The 14,590-nt window shown below is 39.0% G+C and overlaps 1 protein-coding gene across 5 annotated transcripts in view; it reads right to left on the bottom strand.

The window, feature by feature from the left end:
• Nucleotides 1-9,777, bottom strand: part of INPP4A (inositol polyphosphate-4-phosphatase type I A) — a 51,600-nt gene extending 41,823 nt beyond the window's left edge. For 3 of the 5 annotated variants that reach the window (XM_082304574.1, XM_082304576.1, XM_082304577.1), the window contains exons 1-8: nucleotides 9,658-9,777; nucleotides 8,776-8,820; nucleotides 7,197-7,315; nucleotides 6,965-7,081; nucleotides 5,186-5,265; nucleotides 2,434-2,545; nucleotides 1,361-1,451; nucleotides 545-692 (exon numbers count right to left, since the gene is read on the bottom strand). In XM_082304574.1, coding sequence (XP_082160700.1) covers nucleotides 545-692; nucleotides 1,361-1,451; nucleotides 2,434-2,545; nucleotides 5,186-5,265; nucleotides 6,965-7,081; nucleotides 7,197-7,315; nucleotides 8,776-8,820; nucleotides 9,658-9,763 — 818 coding nt within the window. In that variant the 5' untranslated portion in view covers nucleotides 9,764-9,777. Of the gene's footprint in view, nucleotides 1-544; nucleotides 693-1,360; nucleotides 1,452-2,433; nucleotides 2,588-5,185; nucleotides 5,266-6,964; nucleotides 7,082-7,196; nucleotides 7,316-8,775; nucleotides 8,821-9,657 lie in introns of all 5 variants that reach the window. The other 2 variants (XM_082304573.1, XM_082304575.1) reach the window with 1 other exon arrangement.
• Nucleotides 9,778-14,590: the final 4,813 nt, after the last annotated feature.

Raw genomic sequence — 14,590 nt, 5'->3', positions numbered from 1 at the left:
TACTTTTTCATTTATGCTGTGTCATCTATCCAGGCTTCCCCCCACCTATGAAACATTGAGATATGTTTTATTTGTAACCCAAATTCATTTTTCTCTTCATATTAAAAATAAACTATGTTTAAAAAAACAAAGTGTATTCAAGTATATAAATGATTATATATATATAAAAAGATAACGTATTCTACCATTCTGGTCCTAATACAGTCACATGACTATGGAATAATATATTCTGTGGCCTTATCAATACTGTTTTGAGAGGAACAGATAACCCATAAGTGCAGATAACTGCAGTATGATCCTAAGCGTTCACTCCGCCAACAATTCTCTCCCATCATAACCTCTGTATGTTCACGTTACCATACACTCAAGCCCAAACTCTATACTCTGACATGAAATCTCATTCACTGTAACTGTAGAGTCAGCAAGTTGCTGCTTTTACTACTTTTTCTTCAGTGCCTCCGTGCATTTACACAGATAACTCAATAACTCAATAACAGCCCTGTCATTGCTGTATTCCTGCACATGCAAACCAGTCCAAACTCACCGTGCTGCATCTTCTTCTAAAAGAAGCTTCACAAATTGCCTGGGGATGTGCAGCGAGAGGACACTCTCAGCCATCTGCTCCAAGATTCTCAAGTGGTTTCCATCAGTGGTTGGGAAGCGATACATTCGGCAAATGGCGCCACCAAACACTAAAGAATTAAAATCATGTTATTTTAGCATAGGGTTTGAGTTAAAAGTGTACAAATTCTCTCCTTTTTTAAAGTAAATGGCTTTGATTCACTAACGTGCTATAACACACTGCTGTAAAGATCTGGTTTAACCAGGCATCAGTCTAGCTTTTCCAAGCATGGTCATTCTGCAATGACCATTCTTCCAGAGTTTGCAGGCAAAGCCTCCAAATGATTTAAAACACTGGTAAGGAAATAAAATAGATATTCAACTTTTGAACAACTTTTTTTTTTTTAAAGTACTGTGCATTTTCCTCTCATGCAATAATTTGCTGGAAAATCTTTCTTCAAGAAATTTTTTTTAAAGCCACTGCTTTCCTCTGTCCCTCCCCTCACCCCCCAGTGATTGCTTTGGAATAGACTAGCAAATTGCATGGAAAATTTTATACTATAGTCAACTTAATGATTAAAGTTTGCTTCTGCTGTTTTTACTATACAAATGATAAAAGAAAATACGCAGATGATAAAATAATTTATTCTTCTACGACCCTCAGAGGGCTGCTCAATCAGCAGCCTGTTCCTATTCAAATGAAACATCTGCTTAGATGCCCTGGGGCCACAGGCAGACAGCAAGAGATTAGCTTTTACTGATGCCTAAAGCTTACTTGTTACAGCCCACAGCAGCTTACCAGATTTCAGTAGTGCATCTTTCCGTAATGAAGCATATTTGGATCTGATTCCTAAAGATTCTGTTAAACTTTCATCAACTGGCAACACAGTCTAAACAAAAACAAAAATCCCAAATAGTAAAGAATAAAACTTCAGTGCCAGGGCAACATGCAGTGATGACCCTATTACATAGACTTGAAAAGAATATTCAACACAACACGTTTAAAATAAATATTTCAAATATGTTTACTGTGGACAAAAAATACTGCGGGCTGAAATAATAAATCCACTTAAACCATCTAATCTAAGCATTCCTATTTACTTCTACTGCACAGTTCAAAATGCTGTGAAAATCTTCATCCAGCCCTTCAACTACTTTATGTTAGCACAGCTCCAGAGCTCTTAACCGTACTGCATCAATATGTGCCAACTACAGGTCTGGCTGGATACAAAGTGATACTAATCCACATTGTGACTGTGATAGACAGATATGAGTGCAATTATCACCAGGATATTCAGAACACAGGGTTTACAGAATTAGACATATGTCTAGGCTGAGAAAGCACTACAAATATCTGCTCTCAAACAAATATTTGGGGATCACAAAAAAAGAATAATAATCCAGTATTCAAGTAACCTGTTCAGTTTTATTAAAATCTTTTAAGGTATTTCTTTTTAAAAAGTTGCCTGTGAAAATTCTGGAAATTGCCTGAGCATCCCCATCACAGCTTTGCTTGATGCCACCTTCCAATTCACAGGTGTGCAATACCACATCTTTGTGAAACTGGTTATCAGCGCGCCAACGTACGGTACCACAAGCCTATTCTGATGAAAGGCACGAGCACTTGAAGCTAAAGCTCAATCACTGTAAACTAAAATTTTCCCCAAGACTTTTAACAAACATTAGCACCGAGAGCTCTGCAAAACACAAAACTGCTTCATCACCATTAGGCTGCCTTCTACAGTATTTTGAAATTGTAAAGCACTACTAAATACCATGATGGACAGGAAAGGTGACAGCAGATCTCAAATTATCTTCACTACTACCAATCAGTCTGCATCCTTCTGAAGCTGATACAATGCTCATACTCACCCTTCCATTAATTGTATCGGGTGACCTTGTCACTGGAGGCCTTTGGTCAGTTTTTTCCTCCATTTGCCATCCAATAACTGTAATGTTACCTACACGGTCACTTTCAGCCGACCTGCAACAAACACTCTGCGTTGAGATTTTTTTGGAGGTGGACCTGTTTATCAACAAGGGAACACTTATAAAAGGCTATTAATCTTCAAACTTAATGAATATTTTAAATAGGAAGCTTTTCAACTTCATTTTCCATATTTTTATAATGCGTTATTCCAACAGTAAAACGCTCCCTTCTTTCTGCAAGGATGCTGTACAGACCTCCTAATTGAAGGCAACCTAAAACCATGCATGTGTTTCAATACTTCTGTAAAACCAGAAGGAGTTCAGATTTTACAATTAGCCTGTTGCAGGCAAGAGCAGCTTCAATTGTGAACCTTAACAGGGAGCAGATAACTGGATGTACGTGCACATGTGCGTGTGTGTGTGCCTGTGCGCGCGAATGTCTGAAACCAAACTTTTTAACTCTCAATCAGAAGCCTGCTACTTGCTAGCTGCAACTGGTACAGTTGCAACTGGTAAATTTTGATAATACGTGGACTAAACAGAAGTAGCACATCCCAAATCTTCCACTTAATAGAGAAGTCAGTCAAGGCCACCAGTTAGGAGGCTGATCACATCTTGTGCTTCTGCAGATAGACTATTTAGATTGGGAAAACTGGGAGCATGACATTCCAGAAAGAAAAGCTGATGCTAAAAAGAAAGATCCTAAAAAGAAGTGGTCTAGGGAAGAAGGTGGTGAAGATTCTCAATGGAGGAAAGATCCCTGAGGTGGAGGAAGATCCTGGAGATCAGGGAGGTGCGTGGAAACAAATGCCGGAGATCCCCAGGGACCTGGCCACTGTCAGCTGAGACAGGTCACTAACAGCCGAGGAGCTGCACAGCACAAACTGACACAACTTTCTGTCCCCTTCCCAGACCAGCAGCCATCTCCCTGCTGGGGAGGGAAGCTGAGACCATATGAACACATGACTGAGAGGGGAGTGAGTCAGAGACAGAGAATCAAGTGGGGTAAAACCTCTAATCTTGTTTTTTTCATACACCCCAGTACCCAGATCTACCACGGCTGTCGTTTATTCTGCCTCACCCATGACACAGTAATTTTGGCAGAGACTTTACATTATTATTTTAAGATAGATTCTAAATGGTATTTTAAGATTGTTGTTTACATGTAAAAATATGCTGGGTCAACTAAGACAATAAAAAAGTCTCTGGAACAGACAATACTGGGGACGCAAAAGAAATAAGCACACAAGATGACTACGAGAAAAAGTTTAAGTATCCAAGTCATTCAGCATGTTTATAGACATTGCTCAGCATCCAGCTTATACATCTGAGGGGTAACGTGACAATGAGAAGGCATGCATGTATTCACACGCTTTGCTCTGATAATCAGAATACACTTGATATCAAGAGAGTTTAATAAAGTCCATTTTCAATTTAGTCATGAAAGAATAAACCTAACAGAATAACCATGTCCAACACAACCATGAAACTCCTGCCATCACATTCCTCCTCTTATTCATCTCCCTCAAAACACCTTCATCTTCACACCTATGGTAAATTAGACTATTTTACCCACCATTGTTGTCATACTTTTGGTGTTTTTCTGACTCATTTCCCTCATCTGCTCCCCCTGTTAAATCACGTCAATTTTTTGTTTACAATACATTGTGGAAAAGCTGAAACTTCACCTATCTCTTCTCTTAGCATGAAAACCTTTGCCCATGTTTTGTTAGTCGTGTTTGGGCTAAAAAATTTCTGCAAGTTTATCACAGTCACTGCTTCTAGTGCTGATTATGCCCATACTACCGACGCCATCATCCTCAGTCTCTCTGATCATGCTTCCCCCCTTTAACTGACTTTCCCTTGCCTTCTCTGATGGGGATGCCTGTCCTACTTTCAACACGCACTGCTACGATGAGAGAGCTCTCTTTTCTTAATCTCACTTTGTTTTCTTCATTCTTCCCCAACGCTGCACTTAACTTCATCTCACATCAGCTTTCACAAGTGTGGTTTGACTCCTGTGATTAGAACTACGACCTTAAGGATTAGTATTAGACTCACACCCTCTTTTTCACTCCCTCCTGAGTCACGTTCCTTCCATGAAAGTTTCTAATATAAATTAAATTAGAAAATTGCATCAATCAATGTTGCTGTAATATGATTCCTCCTATTCCTAGTGCATTATATTGATAAATAGACTATTTAGCAACAAATACACAATTTAGCAACAGGCAGACATTGAAATAGTAAACAGAGCCTAGATTTACCTAAGCCAAGGTATTCCAAACAGCTAAGATAAGCCTCTGTTTTGATGGGTTTCATTCTCCCCATCACAGGCTCTTTATACATCAGCACAGGTAAAAATACTCTGTTTTGCCACTCTCCAAAAACACATACACTGAGGATGAAATGCACAAAAATGAAATTGGTCTTGACAATACTTTCTTGACTTGTCTATCTAGACTTGTCTTGTCCATCTAGAACCAATGTCTAACATTCACCACGGTCTTGTTCTACATGTGTTAATTATCATGCAATATAAAATAGTTTTTCCTTAATAGTGGCCTGGAAGTTAAAAAACAAATAAACAAACAAAAGGTTTTCATCACATCTCACAGATTACTTTCATGACATCTTAAGCATGCTTTCAAGAATTAAGACTGTTAATTCCTAAATGGAGGAGAACATTACAAACCTTAGTGTTAAGTGCAACCTGTGATTCTTCTCCTGAAGAAGTTCTTTTACAGTGAACATCCCAGAACCCAACAAATACATCTGGAAGAAGATGAGTATTGGAATTGTAATTATTTACCTTTACAATGAACAAAGGCTTTGTCCACAGCACCAAAGCCCAAAATATAATTATTACGCACAAAAGTCTGAGAACAAAAATATCGTTACATACACCCATGCATAACTAATTGAACCTCTTTAAAATTTAATAGATTTGGTTATTTATCAAAAAACCTTTTTCTGTTGGAGGACAATAATCCCTTTTATTTCTCTAGGATTTGGGAAAGAAAATATATATACAATATACACAAGCTTAGGCCTAGCAATACAGGAACACTGAAAGCAATGACTGAATGGGACTCAGACTGACTGGGTTAACACTTCATAGTCTCTCCCTGACCCAAACTTGGCTCCTCTTGAAGAATGCACCTCCGCAGGAGGTATTCCTTTTTCCCCAGAGCCTCCCCATGATGCACTCTACAGAGATGCCCTGCTACCCCTGAGGAAGCCATGGAAAAGCACGCATGTGGGACCTGAAACAGCAATCTGGGCAACAGTCCAGAGTTGCCCACAGCTCCATGTAGTTACCTGGGAGAGCTGGCACTTAAGACTTTTTTCAGTAAGGGAATAAATCTTGCACCTGAACAAAATCACTAAGGGATCAGGGCAGGGGGATTTCTGAGAGCAAATTATCCGGGCAAAACAGCCCAGAGAATCTGTGTGTCAGGAAGCCAAGTGCGTGGATGCTCTCCTGAAGGCAACCTTCTATTCAGAAACAATTTCCTGTTTTGTAAAAACACTCACAAATTTTTGGTATTGTGGAATTCTAGATACTGGTAGTAATAAGTGTCTTTGAGACAACAAATAACCATTTTTCACAATGAATTAGAAAGTGCTCCAAATAGTTAAGTTTCCTCTGATGTTTTTCACCCTGAATTTGAACTCATGTCCCCTGCTGAGAAAAAGGTGGCTTTAGTGTGGGCCCATTTTTTACTAAATTAAGTTTTGGACATTGAAATTATGATTTTTCCCATTATTTTGGATTAAAAAACATTTAATGGCAAGTTTTATTTTACAATTTGTGATCTTCCGCAAAAATGCTACAGAAGCCCCCAGGGGACTTTTTTTTTCCTTCCGTTTCACCCAACATGGATTAGAGGCCAGTAGCAGCCTCTGGCAAAATCTAATCTGCCTGACTTTGTCACCAGCTTGCATCTAAACTTTAAGCAGTGAGAGAAGTAGACTTCTAAGGCCCTGAAACAGACTTCTGAAGTTCCTAAACTTAGACAGCCATGATTACTCCCTGTGGAAAACTTCCACCAGACTGTGCCTATTACACGTGGAATTTAGCAGCTCTGTTTATAAGGACTGTTTCGTTATGGGCCCAACATTTCAGCACAGGTTAGAGGCCTCAGTTAGGGGTACTGGATCCCATTTGTTATCTAGTTCAGTAAAGACGTCCACAACAGAAGAGAACAAGTGACAGAACCTCTTAAATTGAAATCAGTGGCTCCCAAACTTGCTGCCAACAAGCCTTATTTGAGAAAATTGGCAATGCTCCCCACTCTGCCAAGTCCATCTCACAGCATTTGTCCCTCCTTCCCCTACCCATGTTGCTTTCTCTAGGATAGATGCTACTACCACTTTGCTTTCTTTCACAAAAGTTACTAGTTTTATCTCCTTGCCTCTCGTTTCCTTGCTCCACACTGCCTCAGGAGGCAACAGAATAAAGAAAACTTACTGTTCCCTGAGATCTATCTTTGACGTCGTACACGGAGAGTTTGATTTGTGTCATTTGATTGATAAGAGAGTCTTGGAAAAAGGCAATGCTGCTTAGAAAGATAGGATTACTTGTTCCCTATAATCATAAACAAAAAGAGCAAAAATTAATGCAAGGTGATATTTGTCAGGAAGAAATGCTTCTTCTGTTAACTTCAATTTTAAATCTAATCCAGGAGTACCTTGCCACTTACCTCAATAATTTCTGTCTGTGCATGCTTCGTCCAGAACGCCTGAGGAGGTGTAGTTACACTCACTGCTACAAAACTATTTGGTTTTCGATCTAGCGATGGAGTTAGCAGCTCACTGCAAGCTTTAGGTATGCAACAGATAAATAAATTTAGATTCAGGATTTTTTTCATACTGCTGTAAGACTACATTTTTATAAAAGCATATCATATACCCTGAGGAATAAAGTCATGAAGAGCGTAATATTCTTTCTACTGCCACACTATAAAGGCAGACATCACTCACCTTTGTGCGTGCAAACAGTGAACGTGCAATCAGGTCAGCTTGGCTCCAAGCTGTAGAGCTGTAATTTAAACTTGTTCTCTTCTAACACCTGCCTATCCACCCACCCTGGCACAGCTCATTAGAACAGTGTACATGTATAGGTGTTCCTCTGGGAATCTCATGAGCATGGCTGCATTTGATTTGAAGTCACGCTCCATTAAGCCCATTACCAAATGGCATTTTGCCATGGAGAACCAATAGAAATGCTTGAATGTTGATCAAGCAGCACTACTATGAGGACAACTAGCTTGTAATTGTAAAAGGACAGTAATCTCTTTCCTCTAAGATGTTATTGTGAGTTTAACTGCTGGGAAGGGACTATGGTGAGTAGGAAACAACTATCAAAAATTTCAGTGAGTGACTCTACGCAATTACATTAAACTTCAGAGCCAAATTCTATCTAGCGAGATACAGGTAACTACAGCATGGTCTGACTCTGCTTCAGCTAGATGCAGAAAGTTAATTCTAAAATTTACCTGGGCAAGCAAAATGTTCAGATGTACACTAAACAGCTTTACAGTTCTAGACATTTTTAGTTTATCTGAAAATATTTAAAGTACCTTATTCAGCTCTAAGGAGTTCTTAAGATTATTATTCATAACACAATGACACACATCTGAGAATTTTTTTTTCTAATTTTTCATTTCAAACATACTGTTAAGAGCATAACCTTCCAAGCATTAGTCCACTATTAAGACAAGAAAATCATGCTGCAGTTGAAAATGTAGACTGAATTTTCACGAAGAAAATATTTTTCACTTATTCTTTAAGTGAGGTCGCAAGCTTCTTGTCCAAATTTAGCCATCCCAGAAATTAGGTCACTTCTGCATCTCACATTATCACTTGACAGCAAAGACCACAGGAAAGAAGGTATGTGTTGGTAACACTTAGAAAAAATTCTGTCCTAAAATGGTAAATCTTCAGTTTGCTTGAAGACCTGAATTGCTGATATACTGAGACTGAAGACAGTTTCATTGTATCTTCACATAAACAAAATAAACATTTAAAAATAATATTCACATAGTAAACATTTAAAATTTTATAGGACAGATGTTTTAATTACAGACTTTTAAAAACATCACAAAATCAAACTGCTGACTGCTTTTATCAAAAGATACTGTACAGGCAGCAAGAAAACTGTACCACATCTCCATAAAAATCAAAGCAAAGTTTCAGTCCTTACTACATGAAAGGCAAAAAAACACACGCATACTCAACAGCATGTATCATCAAAATAAGCATAAAAATCACCAAGCCTACCTAAACTGAACTCTAAAATCGGCTCATCTGGATCCTGAATGTTTCCTGTAAATCAGAAAAATTAACACAAGATTAGCCAAACATTGCTGTCATATGAACCCTTTCCTGAAGTTGCAGTCATACAGAGAATAAAATAAAACTTTATAGAAAAAATTAATATTTTTAATTCAATGAGCCATGACTGGTATTTAAAATATTTATTAGCTAATCTTTGGTATCTAAAAATGATTTGAAAAACCTGAGATGATCTCATTTTATAAAACATGCTAAAATATGTAAAACTGTGCAAGATTATATGGAATATGGGAATATAAAATGCCCAATCTCAGTAGAAAACAAGAGGATTAAAGCCATTTAGCATCCGAGCCACTATTAACTCCAAATTATTAAATCGGATACATCTCCTCTGTGATCAGTGAATAGAGAGAAGTTTGAAAGTACCTGTCTCTCTCACTAATCAAAGAAAGCCTCTGGGGGTTACAATCCTAATTTACTCACCATAAAAGAGGAGGGAAATAATTCTCAGTTCCCTGAACTCTCTTGAAAATTTTATACAATGTCAAACAAGGAGGTTGCCAAGACTCTTCCTCAACCTTGACATTCTTTTGTTGTTTTCTCCCCGTTGCTTATTTTTGACTGATAAACACAACTGCACAAAATCTAGTTTAATTTCTTTTTTTTTCCCTCTCCAATTTTAATGTTTTGTCTATTTTAAAAATAAGTTTAAGATTTTTAAATTTTTTAGTATAATTCCTTTATCTCATTCCTTCCAGATAACTGGACGCATCTAAATCTGCTAGCAACTAAAAGAAAAAGCCAATGTTAGTACAAGGTAGATTCTGAAAGGAACAACAGAGCAATAGCTGGCATGAAGGTACATACCTGCTAGAGAAAGGCCTAGCATGTCAGAGGTGACATCAATGGTGGAGGCCCGTTGCACGGTGCGGGATTTTGCACCGTGGCGGGGACTGTGTTCTCTTGCTGTCATTTTGTCATGAAGAACCCTTCTTTTCTTGCTGCTTGGCTTTACTGATGTTTGTCTTACAGAGTAGCAGAGTGCAGCAGGTTGTCTCCAATTGCTATTCCTCTAACATTACCACGCTAAGCAATAAAGAGAGCAAAAACATACACCAAAACTTTAGGCCACTATCAGCTACTGTTCTTTTTAACAGCAGCAAACCTATTGCCATAAAATTGCCTCAGGTCATTCAAATAAAACACTCAAGGCAGATCCAATGCGCAGTAACTCAATTTGCATGAACCAGACATCTGTAGCGTTTTACTGCAAATTGTTGGAGACTGTACCACATGTAAGAAAGGCTCTTCTGTCAGAAAATGGGGGTTAAGAGAGACTTGTTAACAGACCAGCTGCTCTTCTCCTTTGTCTAAGTTATTAAACCATCCTTAATGAAGTTTCCTGCTTTTCATAATCCCTGGGGAGCGCAAGTAAATTTGTCAGATGGGGCCTCTGCCTGCAGAGGTGGGACAAGGGATCAGGACAAAGGGACAACGGGCCAGCAGAACGCAGAACAAAAGGGCAGGAAATGTTGTTAGTGTCTGCATACTGTGTCATTCCAGGCTCTACTGCCATGAGAAAGGGGTATTGAAAACTATAAATAAAACCTACTGAGCCAGAGCAAGGCTGAAATTCTGGGATGGTGATGGAAAGAAAAAGCAAAAGGGGATGCCTGCTGATGTGGCGCATGGCAGCGTCTGTGCTTTTCCTTCATCCTACACTTTACTGGTCTACAGACATCCATGACAGTTGTTCTTGCCCCCACGGTGCCTATGAAGTTAACCATTATGCTAGTAAAGAAGCACACAGCCTATAGAAAATTTGGTTACACTGTAAATGTGGTGCTTTTGGTTTGGCTGATAAATTTGAATGTTCCTTCTGTCAGCCACATTAGCACTGCAGTTATGGAACTTGTGTATTCATTTCATACTATTATGACAAACTCCATTCACTTAGGAAGTGAAATTAGGTGCAAAATCTGATAAACTTGAAAGGTAGTAATACAGTGACTAATTCCTCTTCGGTTGAGGGACCTAACAATGGGCAAGATGCATTCTAATTAAATAAAACACCTAGCTTTTACTTGTGTTTTAAATAGGCATTTTAAAACTGTTGAAGGCCTCCAAAGGAACATTCGACCAGCCTAACTTAAGTCTCTAAAATTAACCAGTCAGCATATCCCTCTGGAGGATTTCAAAAGAATCTCCCTCTCTCCACAGGGAACTCAAGCATCTTCTTAACTGGCAGTGGTTCACTGGACATCTAAAATTCAGATGCAAGTTAAGCATCTAAGACAACTGAATTGAACACAACCCTGGTCATCTACATGAGCTTAGGAATGAGATTTTAAATGGGGAGTTCATTCTAGGGAGGAAGAAATTTGGGCTGTGTCCACCAGATAGGCCCCTCTATTGCTACTCAGAACTAATAAATTGCCTCAGTGATTCAACTCAGGTTTATACAATATGTCATAAGCCAATTCCAAATAGGAAAAAAGTAAATTCTTGAGTGGAAGAAGCAGACGTTGAGACCTCTGAACATCCCATCCCCCAAAGCTTTGAAACTCAGTGACAGCATACAAAACAACACTCTGCGTATAATTTATGACAGCCAAAAATTAAAGCAGGCAGTTTTCCAGTTCGTAAGGAATCGCAGAATAAGTGAGGTTGGAAAGGATCTCTGGAGTTCATCTAATCCCACCCCCCTGACCAAAAGCAGGGTCAGCTACAGCAAGTGTGTGTCCAGTTGGTTTTTGTACAAGTGGTTAAGTGGCTAGTGAATCACCAGTCTTTCTCAAATAGTACTGAATGTCCTAAGATTTAGGCAAATAAAACTTCCATCAAAATTCTTTGCCAGTTTCCAAGTCTTTCCATTCTACTAATCCTTTTTCCCTTCTTTCAGCAATAGGTTTTTCTTGGTTTGGTCTTTATGAAATGTGACGTTTAATGGTTTGTAAGTCCATTAAACTTAACTGCCTAATGAAACAGAACACCTACAGAATGTGCTTGCAGAGATTTAGGCAGGATGTCATAGCTCCTTTCCCCCAAATCCTACAAATACCTTATTAGAGAATAACTAACATGTTCACATAGGTACAGTTAGGAAGAGTTCAGTTGTTTTTCAGCTAAAATCTCTGTTGCTGACATCCTTAAAAAGGGTCAATCCTTGATAAGTTAAAATAGGGTCAAGTATTTTCTCTGTTTTGAAACTATTTCTATCTAAATATTACTGAGCGCAGTAATTTTCCAAGGCTAAGTTCTCAACTATTCATTTAAACTGCAATATTAATTTCTCACCTAATGATACATTTTTAATTTACTTACACTGATCATACTTACAGAGGGCTCTTTTCCTCATGTGTGGAGGGATTCTGCATATCATAACATCAGTTAAGCCCACATCTAAAAAATTAACAAAATAATCAGTATAAATAAGCAATCTTTCTATACAGCATAAATTATAAACAACAGGCAGGTACCATTCTCAGATTAACCGTAAATTTAACTTCTGATTACTAGCTCTCACATTAAAGTTTACTGAAAATAGAAAAAGAGTATGATCCTCTGCCGGACCTCACCCAGCACTAGTGACAGCAATAGCCAGTCAGAGCAGAAGCACAAAGAAATAAGCTTATGCTGAAAAGGACTGACTTCAGGTCAGCATTCGCTGAGTGGGTGGAATGGCTGTAAGAAACATATGTTAACATGTTTACCGAAAGGCTTGGTGCTATTAAGAGAAAGGAATGTATATGATATGTTGAGTATGAGACAGCATTTGTTACTACACTTGCTTTTCTATAGTTAAACTTTCAAAATTTTGCTGTTTGGAAGAGTTATAATCGGCACTGTCAGGAGAAAAGATCCTGCGTCAAAAGACAGAAGTTCAAAAGATCAGGATGTAGCGCTCTTTCTCCATTGGCTGAAATTACTATGCGAGGTAGGCTTCTATGAACAGCCAACAATAAGCATATAGGAAAGGTGAATTATTTTTAAATCTACTACAGGTTAACTGAAGGTTTGTATTTGCTAGTGGTACCATCTCATTCCAGTACATTTGCATTAATAGGATATGCCTTTTGAGACTTCCCATGTATCCCATACTACAATAAAAGAGATGGGGAAGCCCAGTCTGAGCTTTTTGATTTAATTGCCAGCCCTACTAATTACCCAAGACTGCTTAAGAACATAGGTATGAGCTCTTATCACTTATGGAAAGGGTTTTATCTCACCTAAAGTGCATAGGAGGCAGGTATCCGATCTCAACTCACTGCCTAGGCTCTCTATATAGTCAATGGTGAGGCACAGGCACTTCCAGAGAATGAGTCACCATTTTCCAAGGTAGGTGGGATGAATCACCCCATGAAGATACCTCTCTCTCTAATTATAGAAAGAACTTAGATGACTAGCTTAGGCCTGATGCTGCAGCTGGGCAAACTGGATCCCTCCCACAGCTGTGTAGCGCAGGCAGTGATGACTTCCCTCTCTTCACTGCCTAGCCTGAGACACCCAAACCACAGGTGCTCTGATCACTCTCTTGAATTACAGCCTTTTCAACCATTACAACTTTATGATCATGTTTTTGATAGAAATCAATGGAGGTAGGATTCCTACCAAATTAAAGGTAGCATTAACCCACCAGATAGTTTCCTCAGATGGTACCAAAGACCGATACCACTCCTGCAGCCAGCAATCCCAAAAGCTGATGTAATTCATGTTCAGGCAAACCCCATCTTGAAGATGGCAGGAGGCATCTACACACAGCCTTTGGCTTTGCCCTTACTAATACTGCAGACAGTGGATACTGGCAATATGCACAGCTTTGCACTTCACAAAGTTTTGCTGCAAGCCCAGTTTTCAACTGTGGCTTCAACAGAAGTATGAAAAGCTGTTGTTGACCCCCAATACCAGCAATGGTCATTCCATTGCGCAGGAAAGGCTTCTGAACAAGCCTCCCTTCTCTTAGGTGAATATTTATTTGGTGCTCTATTAGCACAAAAGCACATGACCAGGAGAAAAGATCTTCATCGGATGCCACTTCTGGCCTGCTACCTTCAGTCCTGGCAGTTGGCCGTGGGAAGCGAATGTCACCCTGCTCAGCTGCACGGCCTCACACCCTGTGGGCTTGAAACTTTCAGACATTTGGTCTCACTCTGACTGCTTGCAAGATCTCAAGCAAAAACAATGATCATCTTGGCCCCAAAATAATCCCTTGATGATTAACTTGTACAACTACAAGCTAATATTCTCCTTATCTCCACAACTGTTTTGGCAAAGTGCTTTGGTTTGTTCCCTTCTTGGGAAAAAAAAATCTCCTACCAAACTACCCCTTGAAACAGACGTGTCAGCTGAGATCAAACCTTTTCTCACCTTGAAACCTACTTTTTGACACTCATCACACAATTGTAAGAAAATGGATTTTCCCAATTCACACAACAAGAAGCAGGAGAAAGAGCCTACTCCAATTATAGTCCAAATGAAAATCTACTTTGAGACTGTACTTTTCTACAGCTATATTGCTCTGGGCTTATGGCATTTATCAGGTAAAGAGGCATGCCAAAGCAGAAAATGCAACAGCAGTGGAACGCTAAATGTTACCGATACATCTACATGAAGGGAGTAATAGAGAAAGGCAGAGTATGACAGCTTCTTTAATGCATTAAAAAAAATGTCTGGGAATGCAATCCTGCCAGAAGTTTCCCATCATCTCCAAGGGGGAGTGAAAATATAGTTGTGGGGTGCTTACTGAACTGCAATTAGTTTTGCCACTCTCTGGACTGTGAGGTCCACTCTCTGGACCTTA

Source organism: Platalea leucorodia (genome assembly GCF_965183815.1).
Source record: "Platalea leucorodia genome assembly, chromosome: 2".
NCBI lineage: Eukaryota > Metazoa > Chordata > Aves > Pelecaniformes > Threskiornithidae > Platalea > Platalea leucorodia.
Note: the sequence above shows the minus strand (reverse complement) of the source record. Positions and strands in the feature narration are given on the sequence as shown.